The following is a 25,910-nucleotide window of genomic DNA, read 5'->3' as shown; positions in this document are numbered from 1 at the left end:
TTTGTGCGATATAAAGTGATCAACAAATAGGGCCTAATTTTTTTATCTTTTTATTTATTTTATACTATGCATGTCTGTATTTATGCAAAATTAAAAAAAAGTACAGTATAGAGTTGCTGATCTATCTATCTATCTATCTATCTATCTATCTATCTATCTATCTATCTATCTATCTATCTATCTATCTATCTATCTATCTATCTATCTATCTATCTATCTATGTCATCGTGTCCATATGATGTTTCAGGTTAGGTCAGTAGGTCAGATTATTCAAACATTGTTGAGAAAATGTCAAGCATTTACAAATCCCCCAATTGCAACAGATTGTTCACATGTTGATCGTTGTTATCGTATGATAGCACACACTCTTGCAAATTCAGAGGTTACCTCTCCTGTGTTTAAAGGGCATCCTAAAAAAGCACCACCAACATGTTCCGTGGCCAACAGACCCGAGTGCTTCTCCTGAACGACATGGAGAGACTGGAGCGCACTCTATTTCGCTTGGAGCAAGGTAGGTCGTCTTCTCAAAAATTGTGCATTGCAAATGCAAATATTTTCATTTACGTCATCATCAGTTGTGCTATCATGATGTTTATTTTATTCTTTTATAGATTTTTTGTATCATTTATAATTTTTAATGCTGTTGTTGATGCATAAATTATTCTATCCCTTTTATTTGTCTTACTTTATTACTCTCTGCAACTCAAGACTTTGGAACCCAAGGAGCTTTGGATAGATTTATGCGTTACTCGTGGTGCATGAGCACCTAATATCACATTCAAAAAGCTGTCCGCTATATATAGCGGAGGAATGTGCTGGTGTTCTGTCCTGTTTTCTGTGGTGCTCATATGTTTTGCAGTGTAGATAATGTAAATATAGTTTACTATTGTATGCAACGGTCAGATTGTTGCTAATTACAGAATAGAATACTACTTATAGAATCAAACTGCTTACTACATACTGCAAAGCAGTACTTTTATGCAACCATAAACCTGAAACTCTTTATAGCATTATCATTTTTGAGCCATGGGTTCCCTATGGAATTTCTTATGGGTTTGTGAAATAGCTTAAATATCCTTTTATGAGTAAAATAAAATCTTAGTCTATTCGATTTTCATGTTTTGTTCTACAACACAAATGTTATACAGCAAGTCTTTTCAAAACAATTAAATTATATCACCATTTTCAATAAATAAGGATTAAAACAGGCCTTTTCAGAACAAATTTAGCAATCTTCCAAAAAATTATGTGAACTGTTTTTTTTTCTTAATGAGATTTTACAAGCATGCTGTTTAGTGATTATAAAATCGCAATATCACCCTAAAATAAAAATGTAAGATTAAAGATTAGACCATTTTTATTGTATATTTTATTGTTTATATACTGTTGTATAAATCAGTGGTCAGTTATGTTTTTTAAACACACAACGGCGCACATTCACTAAATTGTAGATCAAATATTCCAAATATAATTTATTTTTAAATATATATTTTTAAATAGCCTAATGAAATTTTAACATACTGATAAACACAGACATTCTCGCCTTTTAGCTTAAGGCGAACGGGAAAGCTTTCTGAACTGTATGTCTCTAAAAATGCATTACAATACAATGCAACAGCTAAGTTTATCAAACTGCACACCAAAACAATATATGAATAAACAACCAGTGGCTTCAAGGAGAATTAAATCAAAGATTTATGAGGAAAATAAGATCTTCTTGAAGTCTACTTGAAGGGATTTTCATGTCTTGTTCTAAAACATAAATTACACAGTATCTGATATGTATTAAGTTTCATTGCTCTGAACAATAATTTATGATTCAAGGATCTTGTTTGATAAATGCACTATTTAAAGGAAGACTTACGGGGTTATTGGATGTGCAACTCCCCCTGCTGTTTTCTCATGTGACTCACATTTAATTTCACTTAGGCTTTGAGCTTCAGTTCCGCCTGGGCCCGACCCTGCAGGGCAAGAGTGTGCATGTTCACACCGACTACCCAGCACATGGCAAGAAGTTCGTTGGCTCCAGCTTCCGTCAGCTGGAGTGGGTGAACCCCAGTGGCAGAGAGGATGACTCAGACAAGTACTGCAAACTGGACCTGGAGATAGCAGGGTCTTATCAGTATTACTTTGGGTGTGGGTGAGTGAGAATTCTTGGAATTGTGGCAGTTTCTAATTGTTGCCATAAAAAAGGAAGATGTTACCATATTGTGTATACAGGAATGAGGAACGAACCGGAGGTGGCCACATTGTTGTGGATCCAGTGTTGCGCGTCGGCCATGAGAGGAAGATCCTGCCTCTGGATTGCATTACAGTTCAGACTTACCTGGCAAAATGTCTGGGCCCTCTGGATGAATGGCTAGACAGACTAAGAGTGGCCAAGGAAACTGGTATGAATCATTTATCAGTGTCTATTGAAACTCCTTTATGAGTTTGGTATTGCTGTAGTACTTGTGACTCCAGCAAAAGACCATCTGAAGCCCCCTCATATAGAAAAATATGTGCTAATGTGTATAAAAAGGATATTTTTGCTCCCCATTGATTGCAGCAATCTGTGGGTTATTGCACTTTACCAGAAGCATCAAAAAGTAGGGGTGTAACAATACCCTCCTTATGTGACGATTCGCTACATATCACGATACTGAACTCATGATACGATATGATTGCGATACTCCAAGACATATGGTAAAAGGTTAACAAAAGAATAGTAAAATTTGGTATTACATTGGGGGTGTAAATGAATAGGCTTGGACTTGGTGCTGGTAACACAATGCACAGGACAATGGTGACACCAGAATAAAAAAATATTCATGATTCTGAAACTGAAAATACAGAATTATTTTAGACGAATATGCTTGCACTCTGTCGCCGACCAGATATATTTAAACACTTTTTACTGGCAACATAAGACATTTGGCATGATCAGGACCCACAAATATCCCCCCATTGCAATATTATACATTATATTCAGCATTATATAGTAGTTTAATGTAGTACTGAGTACTGACACTAAAACGATGTAAACTTGAATTTTTTCTCACACAGTAACTTTCATTTTGGGTTAGCTATACACATTACAGATTGTCACTATCCACGATACATCGTGTTGCATTTTTGTATTGCGATATATTGTGACACAATATATTGTTACACCCCTAGATTAGAATGCATGCCATATGTGCATGTTTGTGAGCTATTTTTGTGGACATTCTGGACAAGTATTTTCCTATTTGACAAGATTAAGAATGAAATTGATATTCATTTTCCTTTTCAGCCATAGACAGGCTCAGTTTTTTTTTTAATTAGTGGTGTTGGTTAAAACAAGCTGTTGCCTCTAGTACTTGAACAAACCATTAACTCTAAGTATTAAACTTTGGTGTGAAACTTGTTCCCCACCATTTGTGCAATTGATGAATGATGCCTCAAATCATGAAGACTGTTGGCGAAATCTTTTTAATGCTAGATTTTCACTTAAATAAAACTGTAAAAAAATAAGGCAAAAAAAAAAAGATGATAAAACAGGTGAAAAATAACCCCCATAGACTTACATTGTAGGAGTGACCAAAGCCATAGGAGTCCAGAATCTAATAGAGATCTGTGGGTAGACTTTTTTTATTCCAGTATGTAACCATAGCAAATACCCTGAAGACCATATCAACGCCCTAGCCAAAACACCCTAGGAATCATATAAAAACTCCCTGGCACTTTTGCACTGATTACAACTAACAAGCCATTTTTTTGGCCAAGTTTAGCCATTTAAGATACAAAAAGCACAACTGAAGTAGATGAACCACCAATTTTTTGTACATGTTTTTTTTTTTTATGTTCAGGTTACAATATGATCCACTTCACGCCTCTGCAGAAACTAGGCTTATCACGGTCATGCTACTCCATAGCTGATCAGCTAGAGCTGAACCCTGACTTCTCCCCACCTGGAAAGAACTACACCTGGATGGATGTGGGCAACCTGACGGAGAAACTCAAGAAAGAGTGGAATGTGATTTGCATCACAGATGTGGTGTACAACCACACAGGTAATTTCTGCTGTGTCTTTAGCACAATAATGTTTGGAGAAACTTCCAGCACTGAATGGCAATGTCACCTCTGAAGAACGACACAGCAAACTAAGAAAGAAGTGGTTAGGCTATTTATATATCAATTGCAGCAATCAGAGAGTAGATGAAAGCTGGTCACATCTGTGGCACAATGGTTAAGATTTTTGACCTTTCAGTCACACTGTAGGAAGATTAATGTTGGCCGCCTCGTTCTTTGTGACATTCTAATGTTTCATGTTGCCCTCTGCTGCATGTGTGTCATAGGAACACATTTTCATGTCTGCCCTTATGAACACCATATAGTTTAATTAAGTGTCAAACTGAGAACTGTTTCTTGCCAACTTGCTTTGTTTTGGTTAGTCTGTAAAAATGTGCTCCAGCAGGGTGTGAAAGTAGCTCTACAGGGTGCATGTAGTTTTATATTTTAGTATTTTTCCTTTCGATCTTTTGCTGTGGTTAACATGCTTTAACTATGAGCCATCGGCATTTATTGACTATAAATTACTGTAACCCTCAGAGACTCAGTCTGATACAAAATTACAGCAGTTGTTTTAAAGCCATCAAATCAACTTTTTCAATAAATATGGGTTAAAACTAAATAAACCTGCATCTCACACTTCGAAATATATTATAGCAACAATTTTGGCAGTGAAATAAAAAACAGTTTAAGTCTCCCAGCAAGCAATATTCACACAATATGATGTGACTACTTTAGCAATTTTCCAAACAAGTAATTCGATTTGTTTAATTATTATTTTTTCCATGCATGTTGATTAGTGATGTTGATTAGAAAATGGATGTATCTCCCAAAACGGTTGTATAAATCCTAGTGGTCATTATTGTTTTTATTGTTATGCACAACAGAGTTTATTCACTAAATCGTAGATTAATTATTCCAGATTTTTTTCAAGTGCCACAGAAACTGTTTCCTGCTCTTTGAACCTTTGAACACAGCTGTCATCTTTGCTTAGAAGCAGAACGGCTGTGATAGTGTAAATTTGGAATCAGAGCAGCTCTTTAGACATCAGACTGAAGTTTATCACACTTAAGGCGAGACACTACAGGTGAATAGGGTAAATTTTTTAACTAGCAGATATCACCATGAAACTTTCCCAGTTGATTACCTACATTAAGATGAGAAAAAAATGTATTACAAGTTTTCTGTAATTTAATGTTTAAATATGCAAATTAGGCATTATCTAATTAAATATGCGCTAATTTTCATATATTTCAAAAAATGAAATCTGAGTATTGGATAAAGCCAGGTTCAAAATTCTTTTTTCATTGTGTTCACATATTAGATGGGAAAAAAATTACAGAAGGATTTATGGATATCTACTTTTGTTATCCTATAAAGCAGAATATACTGTCAATAGCCTTAAAAAATATATTTTTGCCATGTTTTTTTGAATAAAATGTTATATAAATCGGGCTAGGAATAATATATTTACAAATCCCTCTGTAAATGTCTTCATAATATAACTAGGTACAAGACTGTAAAGTTTGGTGTGTATAGGTGCTACTGAAGTGGAGATTTCGGACTTTAAGTATGAGAGAAAAGTCATTTTGAGAAAACGGGCTTTAAAGATTTAGCATCAGCCAATGAGATTGCGCATTTGCGCCCTTTTACTTTCACGATTGGTTGCTGATAAAAAGGAAATGACCATATTTGGATGCAACAGCATTGTACAGGAGAGAGAGAGCTTTCTAAACGTGTGTGTGATGACAGGGTGCAGATCGCGATCGCGGAGCAACGGATGATTTAGATCGCCAACTTTTGATGAATTTATGAGAAATCTACAGACGCAAACATACAAAGTGCAGTAAAATAGAGACCTAAATGTGTATTTCGGACTTTTTTTCACCACAAGTCTGAAAGAAGACATGTTACTGAAGACAAATATCCCGAAATCTCAAAATTGACCAGTGAAAAAAAAACTATGTTTTTGCCTGCCGTGTCTCGCCTTAATGAGCATTTTGAAATTGATTTTACTTGCCATTTATTATGTGCAAACATACCAATCCTTATCAGGAACTCACATAGAATTATTCACCATTTACTTTCCAACCAATTAACTATGTTTGCATGTCACCTTTTCATTTTCCGCACACTTTTGACCCAGCATGTGTAATATAATCTTGTACTAACAGGTACAGGAGATTGTATTTCCTTATGTTTGGTTTTTGAAAGGAAATCACTCCAATTGACTGAAGTAAAATGAGGTCATAGTGATGATGAAACAGTTTAAAAAATGTCTTCTGTCTATAGCTTAGAAAAACAGATTTGATTTTTTTTACTTATAAGACTGTAATTTTATGATTGTTCCCTTGGTTAGCTACCAACAGTAAATGGATTAGACTCCATCCAGAGTGTGGCTATAACCTGGTAAACTCTCCTCATCTGAAGCCAGCCTGGCTGCTGGATAGAGCCCTGTGGCACTTCAGCTGTGCCGTAGCTGATGGGAAATACAGCGACAGTGGCCTTCCACCTCTTATTGAGAATGAGAAACACATTACTGTGAGTCTGGAGGCTGTCACGGCTTTTTAATATGCCAAAAATCCTTTAAAGTTTGTGGTGACAGGCCAACAAGTGATGGTGTTTGGTCTGATGTTTCAGATCCTACGTGGGCTTCTATGGACGGAAGTTTTCACCCAGATGAAACTATGGGAGTTTCTGCAGGTGAATGTTGAGAAAGCCGTGGAGCAGTTTAGGAAGGTTCTTCAGGCTGGTGAGCGTTTGAAGTCTGCTAGCATGTTCTTGGATGCTCTGTCACTTGTATTTTGTTGGGTCGGAGGTAAGTGGGATGTATTTGGCATCTGTAGGTAACAAACCTGAGGGCCCTGAGCTGATGGGAAAGCCGAAATTAAAAGTCATCCAGGATTCACAGTATAGACGCCTCAGCAACACCGTAGACATGCAACTGGCCCTGGAGACGTTTGGCAGACACACGTGAGTCCACTTCCTGTTCAAGTTCTGTTTAATGATTGTTTTTTTGGATAGAGTATGTGTTTTCTTTTATCAAATATCAATGTGAAGTTTTTAATGATCTCAAATGAAAAGGTCAGGGTAACCAAGATAATTTTATTGTGAGTATACTTATTTTGGTCACCCTGACCTTTTCATATAATTGTATAATCACAATAAAGCAATAATATTCTAATGGTCATATAATTATATATGTGTGTGTGTGTGTGTGTGTGTGTGTGTGTGTATATATATATATATATATATATATATACATATATATGTGTGTGTGTGTTTTCATAATTTTTTACATTAAAATTAGATTTTGATATATGTCTGTTTTCTCTTATTATGCCAGTGTACTAGCCTGGTTAAAACCAGACCATTCTCAGTTGTAACTGAGTTATGGTCTGGCAAAGCGTCCTAGACAAATCATTTCCAGAGGGGCGTCACCAACGGACGTCGTGGATAGACCTAAAACCAATCAGAGCGTGTAAAGCCTGCCCCAACGTTTCTGATTGGTGCCTCGATTTCAGCGGATTGGAAATGGGCTTGAATGAGCTCTTTGCCAGACTAACTTTCAGAGCAAATCTAAATTTGCCGGAAGTTGTCTGGGTTTTCCCAGGCTACCAGTGTACTGCATTTTGTGAACAAATACATTTTATTTCTCTGTACATATCAAAACAACAGTAACGGTCCCAAATCCATTCAAGAGTCCTGTGATTGGTTTAAGAAGAGTCTTGAGGAACTGAATGTGGAATGCTATAAGGAAATGCAAAGTCATCATGAGAAGGTTGGTTTCTGTAAGCCTCATGTGTGTGTACGATTCACCGATGATGATCTTGCTGTTTATTTTTGTTGTCTGTGTGATTCATTTATGTCATTGCTCCCCTGCAGGCTATAAACTGCATAGTTGGAACGGTTTGTTATGAAAGACTCGCCACCCACGGTCCTCTACTTGGACCTGTCACTCAGACAAACCCTTTGGTGACTAGGTAAATATTAAGAAATCTCGCAGAGCAAGACTGGTGGCAGTCTGGTCTACTCAAATTTTTTTTTATTTTTTTTATCAAACGTCTTTTTATTAAAGCATATGATTTAACATACAATTCACTTCATTCTAAGAATCTTTTTTATAACTAATTCAAAAATAAACAGTAAACTTAAAGTGGTACAACATTAAAACAAGACAAAGCAAAACAAGACAAGTAACGACAATACAAAAACGATGGCAAGAACACCACCAGGCTGACCACGATCCCCCACACTATCCCAACCCCCTATCCGGCCGTCTAACCCCCTTCCCATGTATCTCCACCCCAAACACCATTCGTCTGGTCTACTTTGAAACTTATTCTGGACAAGAACTGCCCACTTAGGAAGAAATCATCTGACAGACATAAACACAGCTAACAAAAATATGTTCAAACAACGTTTTGCTAATGTTTCCATTAGGTTATGAAAATGCTAATTCTGAATGTTTTAAACATGTTTTTTCTGGGTTATGCAGTCATTAAAGGTCCGCTATGTTACTTTTGACACTAGCAGGTAAAAAACAAAACTGCCTACATTTTCCGTAAGAAATTTTTTGCGTGACTATGTGGATAAATATGGTTATTTCTCGTAAATAAAAAAGAAAGAGAGTTTATCCTACTGCTCATTAAACATGAACTTATAGGCTTAAGAGATAAAACCAGCTTAGATGGAAAGGATCTCAAGTTGACTAGCTGAAGACGTTACTGTAGCTATACCCATTAACTCTTTCCCCGCCATTGATGGAAATTTCTGGCTTTCCGTGTTTTCACTGTTATACAGTAGGGGGCGCTATTTATGATAATCTGATCAAAACAGGCGAAAAAGAAGCAGAAATAACCGATAGCAAAGATAAGCAGATGCATATGTAAAATAACGCGATCATCAACATTAAACAGCATATCCAAACTGCCGAATTTTACCGAATAAAATATTGACCCAGGACGAGCTATAGGACTGTGCAAGCATAAGGGGTGTTGATGAACTCGATTTACTCCATCTATGTTTTGATCATCATTCTGAATCCGATCTGGATGTAGTCTTTGACGAAAATGCGATTTTCTCAGCTTTTTCTCAAAATGTTGCTTTTTTTATGAAACTTACCCACATTCAAGTGTTGATAAAAAAGAATGCATTACACTAGAATAAAACAGTTTTTTTGTTTAAAAGCAGATGCTCTGTTCTTTATTTTGACACAGCCTATTGCATGTCCAGATATGCTTACAACAAAATATTCCGAGTGCCGTGAAAATGCTTATGTATTTTATACTCTAGTCAAGGGCCACAAACAAAACTTTTTAATGCCACAAATATATCCAAATAACACATTTTTCCCCCCTCAGAAGTGTTCATTGTAGCCGCATGATATCTTGTAAGCTTAGCATTTTATTGTGTAATACGCTGATGAGAACGGCAGATTTACAGTTTTCATCCTTGTTTTGTTGTTTTAATGATTCAGATATTTTACCTACCCATTTGAGGACATGCCAATGGAGCAGGAAAACCAGCTGATGCTGAATCCAAATGAGGCTTGTCATCTGCTCGCCCATAATGGATGGGTCATGGGTGATGACCCGCTCAGAAACTTTGCAGAGGCAGGTCAGTCAAAATATGTGTGTATGTTGGTTTCTTCTGAACGGTAATGAAAATACCTGCATGCTGCTGGTCCACACTGGTTTATGCTGGTTTGGTGCGGGTTGGGTCAGCAAAGCCATTGATAAATTGCATGGTCTTTCTAGTGACAAGATAGTCTAGGAGCCCAGTTTTTAATGGTTGATTTATCTGTCTGTTAGGGTCTAATGTTTACCTCAGAAGAGAGCTTGTTTGCTGGGGTGACAGCGTTAAACTTCGCTATGGCGAAAAGCCAGAAGACTGTCCATACTTATGGGCTCACATGAAGAAGTACACCGAGATCACAGCCAAACATTTCTCCGGTGTGCGTCTGGATAACTGCCACTCCACACCCCTTCACGTGGCTGAGGTACGTGCTCAGATTTCCACTTTATTTTTGATCTGCAGGCATATTTCATGATATATTTATACAAATGACACCATATGCTACTGACAGGAACTCAAAACGTTTTGCAGTGTCATTGTAGATTCATAGATTGATCTATTTATACAAATGACACCATATGCTACTGTCAGGAATTCAGAATGTTTTGCAATGTCATTGTAGAATCATAGATAGATCTGAAGAATGTGAAAACTTTTCTTTCATTCTTATGTTGAAAATATGCAGTTTCATTCCTTCTGAGTTTGTACTCCAGGTTTTTCACGTGTACTATTAAATGTGGCGTCTTGTATGTTGTGTCTATAGGCCATGTTAGCTGCAGCCAGAGTGGTCAGGCCCAATCTTTATGTGATAGCTGAACTCTTTACAGGAAGTGAACAGCTTGACAATTTGTTTGTAAATCGGCTGGGGATAACCAGTCTCGTCAGAGGTACTGCAGACTGCAAGAGACACACGTTTGCCCTTATGCTCAATTTGCTCTTTGTGTTTTTCCCCCCTCTTTTTGCTTTCTCAAAACATTAATACCTTACTGTTAATAACATACTTTTTCTCTCCATCACCTAATTTGACCTGATGCATTTCATGTGCACACAAATAATACTATATTAATGCCATACTGCATTGCTAATACACCTGCATTATATCCTTTATGCTTTACTATGTAACCTGAGCATGTTCCTACTCATTGTCATGCACTTCATACATTGTCTGTCTTGCTTAGTTTACCTACACCCACATCACTCCATGCATCCATCCATGCATCCATCCATGCATCCATCCATGCATCCATCCATGCATCCATCCATCCATCCATCCATCCATCCATCCATCCATCCATCCATCCATCCATCCATCCATCCATCCATCCATCCATCCATCCATCCATCCATCCATCCATCCATCCATCCATCCATCCATCCATCCATCCATCCATCCATCCATCCATCCTTGTTCTTTCTAACCCTGCTGCTGTGTGCTGGATGGGCTGCAGTATATGTTAGCTTTCGCTCGTCATCACAGGCCTGATCTGTATGTGGTGGCTGAGCTCTTTACTGGCAGCGAAGAGCTGGACAATGTCTTTATGACTAGACTTGGCATTACCTCCCTTATTCGAGGTAAGATGCAAAGAGATTGGGAAATGCAGTTGCAGTGACACTCAGATAAGGACCATGCCATGTGAAATACAAATTTAAAGCACATGTAAATCATCCTCAAAATGAGCTAAAACACCACAGCTGCTGTTGATAGAGTTTGAGTTGTATTTCACACAGAATATCCTTAGATTTGAGATATTAGATAGAAATGGATTGGTTCTTGAACTACTGGCACTTTCATGTCACAGGGGTTAATTTTTAAATATTCATTTCTTTGATGAAGGCCACATTAAACCTTTCATTTATTTTTGCTACTTTTAAAAAGCCATTTATGTTTACATTGTATTGTTTTACCTTTGTCCCATGTTAAAATTTAAAATGGACATAAAAATAATAAAATAAAACTATTATCTCAGCAAAAAGTGAAATGAAAACCATTTCAATATATTTATTGTGTAAAAAATAATTTATATAAGTTTTTACAGGTTTTTTTTTTTTGTCCAATGAGGAAACAATGAAGCTGTGACGGTAATAAAAAATACAGATTTCCTCTGTGATGTATGTACAGTACTGTATATATACTGTATATAGTTAGTACACAAATTAAATAAACTAGTGAGAGGATGAAAAGTGCCTAGAGTTTAAAAAACACCCAAATTAAACAGCAACATGTACCCTGTCATGTAAAGTTTGACCTTTTTATCAAATGTCCCATTTACTGATAATATTTGTTCTCTCATCATCAGAGGCCATGAGTGCCGGGGACAGCCATGAGGAGGGTCGACTGGTGTATCGTTTCGGAGGGGAGCCTGTAGGGTCATTCGTACAGCCAAACCTCAGGCCCTTAGTGCCGTCTATCGCTCATGCCATGTTTCTGGATGTTACTCATGACAACGAATGTCCCATTCAGGTCAGCAACACATAAAATCCTGTATTGTATATTCATTTTGTATTTTATATATCATGAGGTTATTATTACTTGTTTCACTGTTTATTTTAATACTATTTAATATACATTTTTAATGTGAAAGATGTTTCTCTTATTCTTGTCTTGTAGGTTCGTTCGGCGTATGATGCTTTACCCAGCTCTGCTATTGTCTCTATGGCCTGCTGCGCCTCAGGCACCACTAGAGGATACGATGAACTCGTACCTCATCAGGTAAAAATGTGTACAGTGACTTTGGCTGTGTCTTAAACTTAAACTTATAGGTCTTGCTGTCCGATTAGTCAATGACTAAATAGACAGTATTTTAGTATAAAGGAACTTTCTAAGGAAACTGGTTGCAGAAAGGCTTCCAACTCTCTAAAGTCACTGATCTAAAACAAATTCAAGGAAGCTTAACATTGATAATAAAAAAAAAATGTTTCTTGTGCTGCAAATCAGCATATTAGAATCATTTATGAAGGATCATGTGACACTAAAGACTGGAGTAATGTTGCCGAAAATTCAGCTTTGCGATCACAGGAATACATTCAATTTTAAAGCATATTTAAATAGAAAAAAGTTATGTTAAATTGTAATAATATTTCACTATATTACTGTTTTTACTGTATTTTTGATCAAACCAGTTCAACCTTGGTGAACATAACAGACGTTTAAAAACAACGGTAGCTGTATGTTGAGATTTTGTTTTGTTACATAAAAAAGTTACATAACTTACTCTTTCTCCTCCAAGTTTTTATGTATTTTTATTAGGGCTGTCAAATGATTAATCACGATTAATCACATCCAAAATAAAAGTTTTTTTTTACATAATATATGTGGGTGCACTGTGTATAATTATTTTGTATATATATAAATACACACACATGCATGTATATTTAAAAAAAATATTATTTATATAAAAAAAAATATTTATATTTATATATAATATAAATTATATATAAATCTATATACAGTATATACATGAAAATATTTCTTAAATATATACAAGCATGTGTGTGTATTTATATATATAAAATAATTATACACAGTGCACCCACATATATTATGTAAAAAAAACTTTTATTTTGGATGTGATTAATCACGATTAATCATTTGACAGCCCTAATTTTTATATAACAAAGCAGATTAAAAATATTGTTTCCATCCCAAATATGTAACAAGAATCGTTTGTTCTGTCAGCACCTTGATTATAAAACTCCAATTATAATAATTTCTTTACTTCTTACTAACAAAGAGTCATCTGTATCTAGGTCAGTATTAATACCTAAACAAAAGCCTTTTCTGTGTTTATTTTTTTACTTCCTTCCACGTCAAAATATTTCCCTGGGGTTTCTAATATACCTGGAGAAAGCTATCTGTTAGCAGTTACATTCATCTAAATGGAAGAAACTCTAATTCTGCATGCAACACTGCAAATACACAACCTGTCCATCAATAAATGGGAAAACAGAGTAACTTTGCTTACTTACTCCGATATTTGAATGTGAATTTAAGTTGAAGTTACTTGAAAAAAGTAATCTGATTACATAACATTCTTTACCAACACTGCAAATATGTATCCAAATATGTATGTACATATGCTTTTTGCCCACTTAATGGTGTTGGTGTAGTATCAACCCGCTTTTCCCCCTCAGATTTCAGTAGTAAAGGAAGAGCGTCTGTACCCTAAATGGAATCCTGATGCACTACCCTCTTCTGTTGGGGAGGTGAACCTCCAGACTGGTATAATGGCAGGAAAGCTGGCCCTCAACAAACTCCACCAAGAACTGGCAGAGAAGGGCTTCACCCAGGTTAATGTTTACTCATATCAGATGTCAAATACATTTATTAAGAGTCACAATCATTATCTGCAAGAGGAGACTTTGATACTTATTACAAAGTTTGTATTAACTCCTCTGGATTAAACTGAAATTAAGGAATCTGTTACAACAGTTCATACCTCATACCAAACTTGTTTATAAAGAGAAGAACTTACATTTTAAGTTCATTTTAAAGGAGAAATGTGAAGCTCAGCTTTTACCAAAACACTTAAAGAGTTGGTTTTCAGACATTTTCTCAGAACAAACTTCACCTTCCTGAGCCCCCTTTGCTGTTTAACATTTGTTATATAGTATCCACAATGATCAAAATATTGTTTTGATCATTTAAAAACCTTTTTTTTTTTTTGCCTGAAAATATTTCTTTAAATACCACTAAGTTTTACTCTAATCCAAAGACATTCAGACATATTTAGCTGTCCAAATACTTTTTTCAAACCCCTATAAATGAATTCTTTTTGTATTAAAATGTTATTTGAGCTGTAAAGTTGTCACTAGGGTGGTGGGACTCGTCATATTTGTACCTGTAACCTACACCTCTCAGTCTTATGTGCACATTGCTGTCTGTTTCTTTGTATTTGTTCATCATGCATGTCACAGGTTTACGTAGATCAGCTGGATGAAGACACCGTGGCTGTGACCAGGCATTGCCCCAGCACGCATCAGTCTGTTGTGACTGTGTCTCGAACAGCGTTTAAAAACCCAGAAACACACCAATACAAAGAGCATCTGGCCCCCATGTACATCCCAGGTACAGACGCCAAAACTTAAAGTGCTAAGCGCTCTTTGCTTTCAGATTACGCTGTTGAAATCAAAGTCATCTAATTTTATGTAAAGCATATCAAATAGTTTGACAATTAATTTTCTCTTCAAATGTCACTGAAGTTCAACTTCTGGTCCTACCAACTTCTGGTCCTACCAGTTAGACATGTTCTGTCTAATCTGTCATCATGTTACACAGGTAAAATTGAGGAGGTGATTTTAGAGGCACGTACAATAGAGAGAACTGCTGAATCATATGCGAAAGATGAGACGTGCATAAACGGCTTGCCGAACTACACTGTTGTGATCCGTGAACACGTCCAGGTAACATGACACTAGTGCTGGGTGCAGCTACGCTGTGACATGAAGTGCCAGTAATGTATGCTGTCATCAGGCAGAGACAAAGATCCTGTTCTGTGTGGATTGTGGGTATTTGTTGGCTTTTAGTATGCGCTTTTTATAGCCTGTTAGTGTAATGTTACTTTAATACTGTACTTGTGTGCACAGCTTGTCCCTACTGATGAAGGCTTGCATATAACACGTGTTTTTGTTTTCAGTTAAAGGACAGTGAAATTGTAAAACAGGGAGATGCTACCACAAAGGGCCGCAGTGAGTTTGTTGAGGAGATTTTGTTTGAAAAGCTCACTCCCGGTAGTGTAATTTCATTCAGGTAATCAAACACACACCAAATTAAATGAATCCTATTTACTTTAGTAGTCTATTTAATGTATTTAATTTGTTGCTTGATTTTTATATAATAATTATAATAATTTGTGTGTGTCTGAAATACACCCAAACAATTTGTTTTTAAAAGAATCTTTATATAAATATTTTTGCCATGAAGATGAAAATAGCCACAGAATCTGAAGGTGTTAACCATAAACAAACCCACAAAAATATAATGTCATGATAATATAATTATGGTGACCATGGGCTGCATAAAAGGAGAAATGCTGTTATTTTTTCCCATGGAACACTCATAATTATTTTTTTTTTTTAATGAAACTTCCATACATTTTTCCATACCATCTCAAAAAGCACTTGGAATATAGACCAAAAATCATATAGACCAGTTTTATAGTGCTTTTAAAGTGCTCTTTTGTCCTTTTTGGTGCTTGAATGGGGATGTAGTGGTGTTGGAAAAAAATCTATGGAAGTCTCTTTTTGTGTGTGCGTGTTCCATGGGTGAAAAAATTAACAACAGCATTTGATTGTTTAAATCCACATGAGTGTGAATCATTTTTAGGTGAACTGTTCCTTTAAATGAATATTAATGAATTAATTTCAACAAAGAACTGATTTCACAGGGTGAGTCTTGATCCAAACTCTCAGAAAATGGTCGGCTACTTGCGAACTCAACTCTCACAGTTCAACCGGCTGTATAAATCCGGCAGTCTGACTGACAGCAATGTTCCTGGCATCCTGAAAATAGCTCTAGAATTGTAAGTCATATTTACCTTTACCTTTCACAAACTCAATTCTCATTAATTCACTTGCTTAGAAAGCGAAATATCAACTGTGCTGTTTAACATTCATTTTATTACATAATGATATGAATCAGTTCGGTTTCTTTCAACGTAATTCTCTCATTAAGACCTGTTGTTTTAAATTACGTGGCAGTTTAATATCCAAACTGACTCTGGCCGAGCTGAACGTGTTATTATTCCGCTGTGATGCGGAGGAACAGGAAGATGGTGGTGGCTGCTACAATATACCATCCTGGATGCCGCTGAAGTACGGAGGCCTACAAGGTACCACAATACCCAAATAACATGATCTGTCACTCTAGTCATGTGACTATGAATAAACATCATGCTTTCAATACTCACAGGTTTTGTGTCAGTGTTGTCTGAGATTCGGCCCAAAAATGACCTTGGACATCCGTTTTGTGACAATCTCAGGCAAGGTGATTGGATGATCAATTACGTGAGCACTCGCCTGATGAATAAAGGCGGAGCTCTGCGGGAGGTAGGAAAGGGAAATATGTTTTTTAGTAATGAAGTAATAAATAGTAAAATGTAGTAAAGTTTGGTGTGCAACTGATTAGCAAAAATGTCAAATTGTAGAAATGTTTTTCACACTTTGATGTGGCATATTTCTGTCTAAATACTTCTGATTTATCCTAGGTCGGAAAGTGGTTCAGTGCTGTATTCACATACCTCAAGCATATTCCGCACTACTTAGTGCCGTGTTATTTTGATGCCATTATTATTGGGGCGTATGCCACGGCTGTAGATGAAATCTTCAACCAAATGTCCAGGTTTGATTTGTTCTCTGTATAAGTTTAATATTTTGTGAGTAATGTGTGTAATAATGTGTGTAATGGGTTCCATTGAACTGACAGCTTTGTTCAGAACGGGTCGACCCTGGTAAAGCAGCTGGCCCTGGGCTCGGTTCAGATGTGTGGGGTGGGTCATGTCCCTGCCCTGCCCCCCCTCTCCCCCGAACTGGAGGATGTCCCGGTCCGACTCAACAATGTAACCAAACAAGAGGAGCAATGTTGCGTTTCTCTTGCCGCAGGTTGGATTCATACACATTTTCATCGACTATAAATAATTAGATTGCCTGGGATATTTAGATAAATTCATGCTTTAAATTTCCTAAAACTAGGCCTTTTTTAGGCCATTACATATTGTCTAAAATTGAGATCCCGGCCCTACTGTATAATATCATGCAAATAGTACCATATTTACATACTTAAAAAAATGTGGAAGTGTATGAGTTGGTACATCAATAATTTTTTTTGGGTGCTTAAATTGTGTGAGAGGGACTATTAAATGATAAGCTGACATTTTTTGTCTAATTAAAAATCTTTACATAGTGCAATTTTGTAAAATGTTTAAATTATGTGCACTCTCATAATGCACAGGATATACAATATGCCATAAGTACGACATCAGATAAAACTATACAGGTTATTGCAGAGTTAAAGAAAAAAATGGGTGTCATTACCCTAGTGCAAAATAAATATACCAAAATGTATTTGAAATAAATTTATTTTATGTTAAGTTATACTACAAATACATTTACATATTTAGGTACTTAATATAAATACCCTGCAATTGTATTTTTGATATACTTAATTGATATACTTAAAGTCTGCTAAATTGGAACAGCTAATTTTGTACTAATAATAACTTCTCACAAAAAACGTATGCCTAATCCACAATGCGCGTGTACTCACATGAAATTGTTCTTATCCTGGCTCTAATGTTATGACTGACTGCATTTCCAAGGTTATTAATTTGAATAAAAATGCCCAAAACATCCCCATATAAAGGCTTTCTGCACAACCTTTCCTTTACTGTAGGCTTTTTCAAACTGGGGTCTGGAGACCCAGAGGGAGTGAAAGGGTGTCTGTGGAAAAGTCTAGAGAAAAAAGTAAATGAATAAATAAATAAAGGTTTACATAATTAAGCAAATAAATTACATTTTTAGGATGGGGTCCCTCACATAAGGATAATCATATTTGGGTTCCATGGTGTCTAAAAGATTGAAAACCCCTGCTTTACAGCCTTTCGTCACACCTCGAGAAATACCAAGTGCGTCATTTTCAAAACCAGTTTAAACCCAATAAACACATTTTGTACACACCTAGATTACAGATGTCTTATTAGCCTGTACATGCACGTATCTGCATTTTTATGCAGAGGAACATTGCTGCTCCAGTTATAATGGACCTTTTTCTTACTCTTTTACTGTATATGTTGAATTATATTTAAGATTAACTATATATGTATACAATTTAACTTAACACGGTTATAAGGCCACCCAGAGTATGTGATTTCTTTTTTTATTTTATTTTTTATGTATGGTTTCAATTGTTCCTTCTTGAACTTAGAATACATTTTAATATGAAAGTTATTTGCGAATCATAATTTGTCCGTGTAAATATTCATATGCTTTCAAAACCATTTGAATCAAAATGAAATGGAATGAAAAATTCTTGGCCCAGGGAAAAAAAATCTGTGCAGGTTTGACTCATGAAAATGTGCGTCAGCAAACATGACAAGTATGACAGATTAGCTGATTTTATTTGTGAATACAGCAGAGAAAGTTCACAACCGTCCCAGAGGAACACCGCTACCAAGAATGGGGTCAGAGAAGTAGCCTCACTTTCTGATTAATGAAAAGTGAGCTTAGTCATGTGTTCAACAATTAAACAAACAAATCTCAAACTAATTTTTGAATCTTAAACATTCTGTTAAATATTTTATTGTCCCTTCCATATTACAATGTATTGACTAAGATAAAAATGTATGTAAAATTTAAATGGTGACTGACTGTACATCAATAATTATTTTAATGGATTTGAAACATCATACAGTGTGGAAATACAGCATTATGGCATAATATACCTATTAGTTTTGGCTTGGTTTAAAATGCAACAGTCAATTTTATAGAACATGTCACAGGGTTTCATACTGCGTCTCTTGGCCTGATAAAGTTGAAGATGCCTGTGGTTCCAGTAACTTTCATCTGTGCAGGTCTGCCTCATTTCTCCACTGGAATCTTCCGCTGCTGGGGGCGAGACACATTCATAGCTCTGCGCGGTCTCATGCTTTTGACAGGGAGGTACCTGGAGGCCAGGTGAGCATCTCATTTTAGAATGCACAATAAATATACCAATCCCGCCGAAATCATCTTCTAATCTGGTGTGTTTCCGACAGAAATATAATCTTAGCCTTTGCTGGCACGATGCGCAACGGTCTGATCCCTAATCTGCTGGGTCAGGGTGTCGCAGCCCGTTATAACTGCCGTGATGCAGTGTGGTGGTGGCTTCAGTGTATCCAGGACTACTGTAGCATCGTGCCCAACGGCACAGATATTATAACATGCCCTGTGTCACGTATGTATCCCACTGATGATTCTGAGGCACAGCCCCTGCGGACAGTGGTAAGAAGAAAGGAAACAATCTCTGACTGCTTATGATACTTGATACAGTACAATAGACCTTTGTCAGGGTAGTGCCATATTACATTTTTGACAGGAATGAAAACTAGGCCTAAGGGAAAGAATTACAGTGAACTATTTAACAACATACCAATTGTTCAGCTGATGAAACATCTTTCAGGAAAAAAAAATTTAGTAAAAAGCTAAGTTGTGAAAATTACGTGATCTACAACCTGTATAGAATCTGTGGCATTGTAAAGACTAAGTTTAAGAGCCTCGTTTTCATCCACATTAAATTCAATATGGCAACCAGTAACCTGACTAAAGGGGCTTTCGCACCGGATAGTTCTAAGAACTAGCAACCAGGGTGGTTCACCTACAACTAATGGTTCCTGGTAATTTTCCTGGTTGCATTCGCACCGCCAGTAGGAACTATGAAGTGACGTAAGCCGCGCTTGTTGTTGTGAATTTTAATTTGTTTAATGCGACCTTTATTTTGACAGCGCTAAGAACGCCAGAGCCTGAGCAGACAGTGCTCGCATTCTTCGTGTTTAGTTTACGATCTGTCTAACAGTTCTGTCTAATATGTTATTAGATAGAAATGTTATTCATAGAAAGACAGTATATGAAAAGGTATTAGTATATGCCGTGTGGTTGATAGCTGAGCAGAAATACATAATCATGTTTGGCTTGGTCCCCTCAAAGTTGCGTTGGATTTTCTCCTTAGCGTAAAGATTAAGAGGCCAGTCTTTCACTTTTTCCCATGTTCGTAGAGTTAGTTTCTGGAGTAAATATATAGGTTATAATCTGTGTGTTTACCCAGCTTTTAAAAAAATGGCGGATGCTGGTGTTTTCATGTGCGTTCGGCCAATCACCATACACTTACGTCACTGGTAGTTCCTATAGTGCTGGTTTATGGTGCGTTCAAGTCCTCCTGGGAAGTTCGTACTTGCGAGGTGGGAAGTCGTGTTTACGACGGCAGGTGCGTTTAAGTCATTTTCGTCGGAGTAAGATGGCGGTGTACTTTCTCTTAATTAATTACACAAAAATACAGCAAGGTTCTACTCTGGTTCTAGAAAATGAAGAACAAAGAAATGTACATCAGGTGTGCTTTGGTTTTTTTATGTTTTCAATTAATTTATGAAGCCACTGGAAACTTTATCGTTACATATTACTGTACATTGTTATATTATAATGCCATCATATTCTGTGCAGGTAATTAGCTTACTTCGCTGTAAATAGAAAAGCCTGACAATAATACTGCTAAATACCTTTCGGTATTGTGGTATTCCGCCATGTTTCTCGTAAAGATCAGGTCTTAAAGAAAATCCCGAGCTTCCCACTGGTATTTACGACTTTGTGGTGGCGTTCATGTGCATTCAACTCGTAAATACGATCTATACGAGATGACTTGAACGCACCATTAGACCCTACTCTGAAGTAGGAGCTAAATTAATTTCTCCAAAAGGAGTTCCTAGAACTAAAATCGTTCCTAGTTCCTGCGGTGCGAACATGCCAAAATCCGGGTACTTCCGCCAATAGTTCTTGGAACTAAGAAAAGGTTTTTCCTTAAATGCCCCTTATAATGTTCCTAAGGGATCCACCCTGGTTGTTAGTTCCTAGAACTAAGTTCCTACAACTATCCGGTGCGAAAGGTTTATTTTTTTTACTTTTTAAATATTTTGCTACTTAATCTACTTCACTTCCATTTAACATCCAAAATATTAGCCACTAGAATAAAAAAAGCCTTTAATTTTTTTGATTTTGTTTCACAATTACCTATTACATTTAGCCTGGTTAAAACCAGACCATTCTCAGTTGTAACTGAGTTATGGTATGGCAAAGCGTCATAGACAAATCATTTCCAGAGGGGCGTCACCAACGGACGTCGCGGATAGACCTAAAGCCAATCAGAGCGATGAAGGAGATGACGTATGCAGAGCGGCGGAGAAACATCTCCGAGTGTTGTTCTTTGCTCGGTTTTTAACAAAAAGGAAACGTTCAAATCGCTTAAAACAGACGCGATAGCTGATTCTAACGTGTGATGTTCGACGGCGGTATCCATCTTTGTAATGTAGGCCTCAAAATCTGCTTCAAAATCCCAGCGCTGTCGTCATCGTGTAAAGCCCGCCCCAACGTTTCTGATTGGTGCCTCGATTTCGGCGGATTGGAAATGGGCTTGAATGAGCTCTTTGCCAGACTAACTTTCAGAGCAAATCTAAATTTGCCGGAAGTTGTCTGGGTTTTCCCAGGCTATATTACATTATCATTACCTATTACATTAGCATGGGTAAGCAACTTTCAAGGCGTTTTTTTAAATTATTAAAATGTGGCATTTTGCTTATAAGTGTAACATCATACACTTTATAATAGGTTCAGACTTCTAAGTTTTTAGATATTGTTTGCTCACCCTCAAGTTGTTCCAAACCTGTATAATTTTCAATCTCCTGCTGAACACAAAAGAAGATATTTTGAAGAGTGTCAGTAACCAAACAGCTGATGGACCCCAGTGACTTCCATAGTATTTTCTTTACATACTATGGAAGTCAATGGGGCCTGTCAACTGATTAAGTTACCCATATTCTTCAAAATATTTTCTTTTGTGTTGTTCAGCAGAAGAAAGAAATGCATACAGGTTTGGAACAACAATTTTTGGGTGAACTATCCCTTTAATTCCATTTAATATTTAAATTATAAGCCTCTGGAATTAATAAACATTTCATTTTTATGATACCATACTTTTATGGTGCTTTTTTGTTGTTGTCATTTTGTAGCTTAACAACCTCAGTCCTCAGAATGAAAAGTGTAGCCAGAATATTCTTCAAAAATGTAAAAAATAATAATTTTGGCATGGTTTCAGATTGACTGAATGTTGTTCATATTTTTGTTCATGACTTGAATCAGGATCACGACCAGCCATTATATGTGGTCATTCAAGAGGCTATGCAGCGTCATATCCAGGGAATAGTGTTCAGAGAGAGAAATGCGGGTCCGCATATCGACCGTAACATGCGAGATGAAGGTGAGTCATTTTCTATGAATGCACAGAGGACTCTGTTTTTCCATGTCTGTCTCTAACCATACCTTGCTTTTGCAATTGCCCTGCTTCATAGGCTTTAACGTTGAGGCCAAAGTAAATCCCGAGACAGGTTTTGTTTACGGTGGAAATCGCTTCAACTGTGGGACGTGGATGGATAAAATGGGAGAGAGCGACAAAGCCCATAATAGAGGTGTTCCAGCCACACCCAGGTACTATAATTATCTGCTAACATACCTGTCACACTAAACCTCTACAGTATAATAAAGCTCCACTATATCTAGTACAAAAGAATGCTTTTAATGAACACTGAGACTAAGTGGCGTGGATAAACCAGTCCTCCATATGTCAAGTGGATGATGGCGTTGTGCTTATGTTCAGGGATGGCTCTGCGGTGGAGATTGTTGGTCTTAGTAAGTCAGCGGTGCGCTGGCTGATGATGATGAATGAGAGTGGAAATTATCCATACTCCTCTGTCACAATACACAGAGATGGTACGTTCTTTATAACGCATTCTCATTCTCAATGAAAATGTCAGTGTTTATTATTTTATTACAAAATAAAGTGCCAGTAATAACTGGTAATAATTTTTATTTATTGCACAATAAGTTGCCAGTAATTCAATATATATGTATATATTATTTTTTATTTTTTATTAAAGTGACACTTTCCTATCCTGCACTGTTGAAAAGCCACACCTTCAATTGTATCACAATTCACTGTTATGGACTAACATATATTTACAGCCTTTTCAGCTGACAGCATGAAAATCACTTTTCATATATTTTAACGATCGGACATGACCATTACAATGTGGTTCATTCAGGAGCAGAACAGTCAATGTCATATAAGGAGTGGAATCAACTGATCCAAGAGAATTTTGAAAGGTTATTCTACGTGTCAGATGACCCTGCGGACCCAAATGAGCAACATCCCGATCTGGTCCACAAGAAATGCATTTACAAAGACAGTTATGGGTCCTCTAGCACCTGGTGTGACTACCAGCTCAGGCCTAATTTCACCATCGCCATGGTTGTGGTGAGTCTTAGTGCTTGTAAAAATCTTTTCAAGTGTTTTGGAGGCTGTTCTCTTATACACCAGTTTGTTTCACCAGGCACCAGAGTTGTTTACAGTGCAAAGAGCCTGGAAGGCTTTAGAGATGGTTGAAAAGAAGCTGCTCGGTCCTCTGGGAATGAAAACACTGGACCCAGAGTAAGTAGAAAACAACACCTGCTGTCTGCCTATTGCCTGAGCAGCTACTGTGTTAAGAGTGTGCTCTTCTGGCGTGCTGACTGGACATGGTTTGATAAGTGTTTTTGGTAACACTTTCTTTGAAGACCATGCTTATAATGAATTATAGCTCAATTTATACTTATTTATAAGGAAGTATTACTATTTTAAAAATATATTTATAAAGACTCATTAAGACCTATATTGCATTATAAGAACAGTTCTATTTACATTTATATTATTTTTATAATTACTTATAAGTCATGCATTTGCTTTTTCAATGTGCATGCTCATAATCCATTATACACTAATTACTAAGTATGAATTAGTCAGTCCTATGGTTCCATGAATGTATTTATAAAGATGCAGCCTGCATTGCTATAATGCTATTATATTATAGTTACAATGACTTTTTTTAGTAATTCCGATTTATTTCTGTCAAATAAGTGAATATATCATTATTAATAGCCGTGTTGTGTTCTTATAAATACTTATTGTGAGTGATAATACAGTTACTAACCTCTAAGTAAAGTGAAAACATAGGATGCAATTTTCCTAAAGCAAATGTTAAGAAATCATGAAGATGTTCTCATTATACATTTTAAGTTGTTTATTTGTAAATGTAATTAATGAACAATAATTCCTGTAATAAAATAATGAAAATGTAAAACAGAAATCATTAATACAAACAGTTGTCATTTTTTTTTAAAGTTACATACTAGCAAAACACTGCAACAATATTTTTTAAAGTATAATTCCAAACTGCAATACCATGCATATGGCTGAGGAGAAAAAAAAATAATCAAATTTACCATTCATTACCTCTAATGCAAACATTAGCCATTAAAGACATAATTGATAACTAATAGGTACAGCAAACAAGTGTCTCTGGAACTATTTGATATTTGATACATTATAAATCAGTGTATAATGGATTATGAGTATGCACATTGAGAAAGCAAATCAATGACTTATAAGTAATTATAAAAATAATATAACTGTTCTTATAATGCTGTATAGGTCTTAATGAGTCTTTATAAATATATTTATAGAATAGCAATACTTACTTATAAATAGCATGGTCTTCATAGAAAGTGTTACCGTGTTTTTTTCCAGAACTAGAGTATGTGCATCAGTGAAGTCATTCGCATATAGATGTCTTTGATGTTAGCGTGTCTGTATTTGTCTAACAGTGATCTGGTGTATTGTGGCGTTTATGACAACGCCCTGGATAATGACAACTACAACTGTGCGAAAGGATTCAATTATCACCAAGGACCTGTAAGTATATTTTGGAATTATCTCAGATGTGAGAGATTTTTATTTTATTTTATTTTTTTAACCATGCACATTTAATAATTCGTTTTCAGGAATGGCTGTGGCCAGTTGGATACTTCTTACGAGCCAAACTTTATTTCGCTAAGAAAATGGGCCAAAAGAAGTACAACGAAAGTGTGTACCTGGTGAAGAATGTTCTGTCTAGACTTTATACCCATTTAGAAAGGTATTGCAGATCTCACACACTAACAAAAATGGTTGTATTTCTTGTGGAATTGTTGGAATCTACAGGAGATTGAGTTTAATAATTAAGTATTTGAGTCATTTGCACAGTATATACAGCAGCTCATAGTCATATCTATATGTTGTCTATTGTTCTAGATCACCTTGGAAGGGTTTACCTGAGCTGACCAATGAAAACGGACAGTACTGCCCATTCAGTTGTGAAACACAGGCCTGGTCTATCGCCACTGTTCTGGAGGCCCTCTATGATCTATGATTATGTCAAGGACCTTGAAGATCTCATGTGCTACTTGCCACCTAACTGAGAAGTTCAAAGGACATTATTTTACATTCACAACCTTGTCCAGACACAAATGTGTGCTGCTACTGTTACTACTTTAGTGTTTGGAAGAAATGGAAATACATGTTGATTGTGCCAACTCATTTTAGAGAGCTTTTTGTCATGTTTACATTCTTATTAGTGACTACCAGCATACTCAGATTGGGTTTGTTGGTTAAGAGACAGATTTATCCCCTTTTGTGATTATTAAAACGCATCTGATGA

The 25,910-nt window shown here is 36.4% G+C and overlaps 2 protein-coding genes across 3 annotated transcripts in view; one reads left to right on the top strand and one right to left on the bottom strand.

Moving 5' to 3' along the window:
• Positions 1-1,885, bottom strand: part of frrs1b (ferric-chelate reductase 1b) — an 11,773-nt gene extending 9,888 nt beyond the window's left edge. Inside the window, exon 1 of the mRNA XM_056249209.1 lies at positions 1,865-1,885. The gene's annotated coding sequence lies outside the window, so the exon portion shown is untranslated. The remainder of the gene's footprint in view (positions 1-1,864) is intronic.
• The window catches only part of LOC130084046 (glycogen debranching enzyme-like), a 26,297-nt gene extending 387 nt beyond the window's left edge, over positions 1-25,910 (top strand). Inside the window, exons 2-34 of one of the 2 annotated variants that reach the window (XM_056249200.1) lie at positions 405-511; positions 1,930-2,140; positions 2,221-2,390; positions 3,831-4,034; positions 6,392-6,573; positions 6,673-6,784; positions 6,879-7,005; positions 7,711-7,813; positions 7,918-8,015; positions 9,512-9,651; positions 9,846-10,033; positions 11,058-11,181; positions 11,907-12,070; positions 12,218-12,319; positions 13,741-13,896; positions 14,524-14,674; positions 14,885-15,009; positions 15,243-15,355; positions 15,993-16,127; positions 16,306-16,436; positions 16,517-16,653; positions 16,812-16,945; positions 17,030-17,205; positions 19,173-19,275; positions 19,356-19,581; positions 22,483-22,600; positions 22,692-22,827; positions 22,997-23,109; positions 23,442-23,653; positions 23,730-23,827; positions 25,039-25,126; positions 25,216-25,349; positions 25,505-25,910. In XM_056249200.1, the coding sequence (XP_056105175.1) occupies positions 430-511; positions 1,930-2,140; positions 2,221-2,390; positions 3,831-4,034; positions 6,392-6,573; positions 6,673-6,784; positions 6,879-7,005; positions 7,711-7,813; positions 7,918-8,015; positions 9,512-9,651; positions 9,846-10,033; positions 11,058-11,181; positions 11,907-12,070; positions 12,218-12,319; positions 13,741-13,896; positions 14,524-14,674; positions 14,885-15,009; positions 15,243-15,355; positions 15,993-16,127; positions 16,306-16,436; positions 16,517-16,653; positions 16,812-16,945; positions 17,030-17,205; positions 19,173-19,275; positions 19,356-19,581; positions 22,483-22,600; positions 22,692-22,827; positions 22,997-23,109; positions 23,442-23,653; positions 23,730-23,827; positions 25,039-25,126; positions 25,216-25,349; positions 25,505-25,622 (4,611 nt within the window). In that variant the 5' untranslated portion in view covers positions 405-429 and the 3' untranslated portion in view covers positions 25,623-25,910. Of the gene's footprint in view, positions 1-404; positions 512-1,929; positions 2,141-2,220; positions 2,391-3,830; positions 4,035-6,391; positions 6,574-6,672; positions 6,785-6,878; positions 7,006-7,710; positions 7,814-7,917; positions 8,016-9,511; positions 9,652-9,845; positions 10,034-10,372; positions 10,497-11,057; positions 11,182-11,906; positions 12,071-12,217; positions 12,320-13,740; positions 13,897-14,523; positions 14,675-14,884; positions 15,010-15,242; positions 15,356-15,992; positions 16,128-16,305; positions 16,437-16,516; positions 16,654-16,811; positions 16,946-17,029; positions 17,206-19,172; positions 19,276-19,355; positions 19,582-22,482; positions 22,601-22,691; positions 22,828-22,996; positions 23,110-23,441; positions 23,654-23,729; positions 23,828-25,038; positions 25,127-25,215; positions 25,350-25,504 lie in introns of both variants that reach the window. The other variant, XM_056249199.1, reaches the window with a different exon arrangement.

This window comes from Rhinichthys klamathensis, unplaced genomic scaffold, assembly GCF_029890125.1.
Source record: "Rhinichthys klamathensis goyatoka isolate OS25496 unplaced genomic scaffold, OSU_Roscu_1.1 h1tg000059l_1, whole genome shotgun sequence".
Lineage (NCBI taxonomy): Eukaryota > Metazoa > Chordata > Actinopteri > Cypriniformes > Leuciscidae > Rhinichthys > Rhinichthys klamathensis.
The sequence above is the reverse complement of the archived record's forward strand: the minus strand, read 5'-3'. Positions and strand labels throughout refer to the sequence as shown.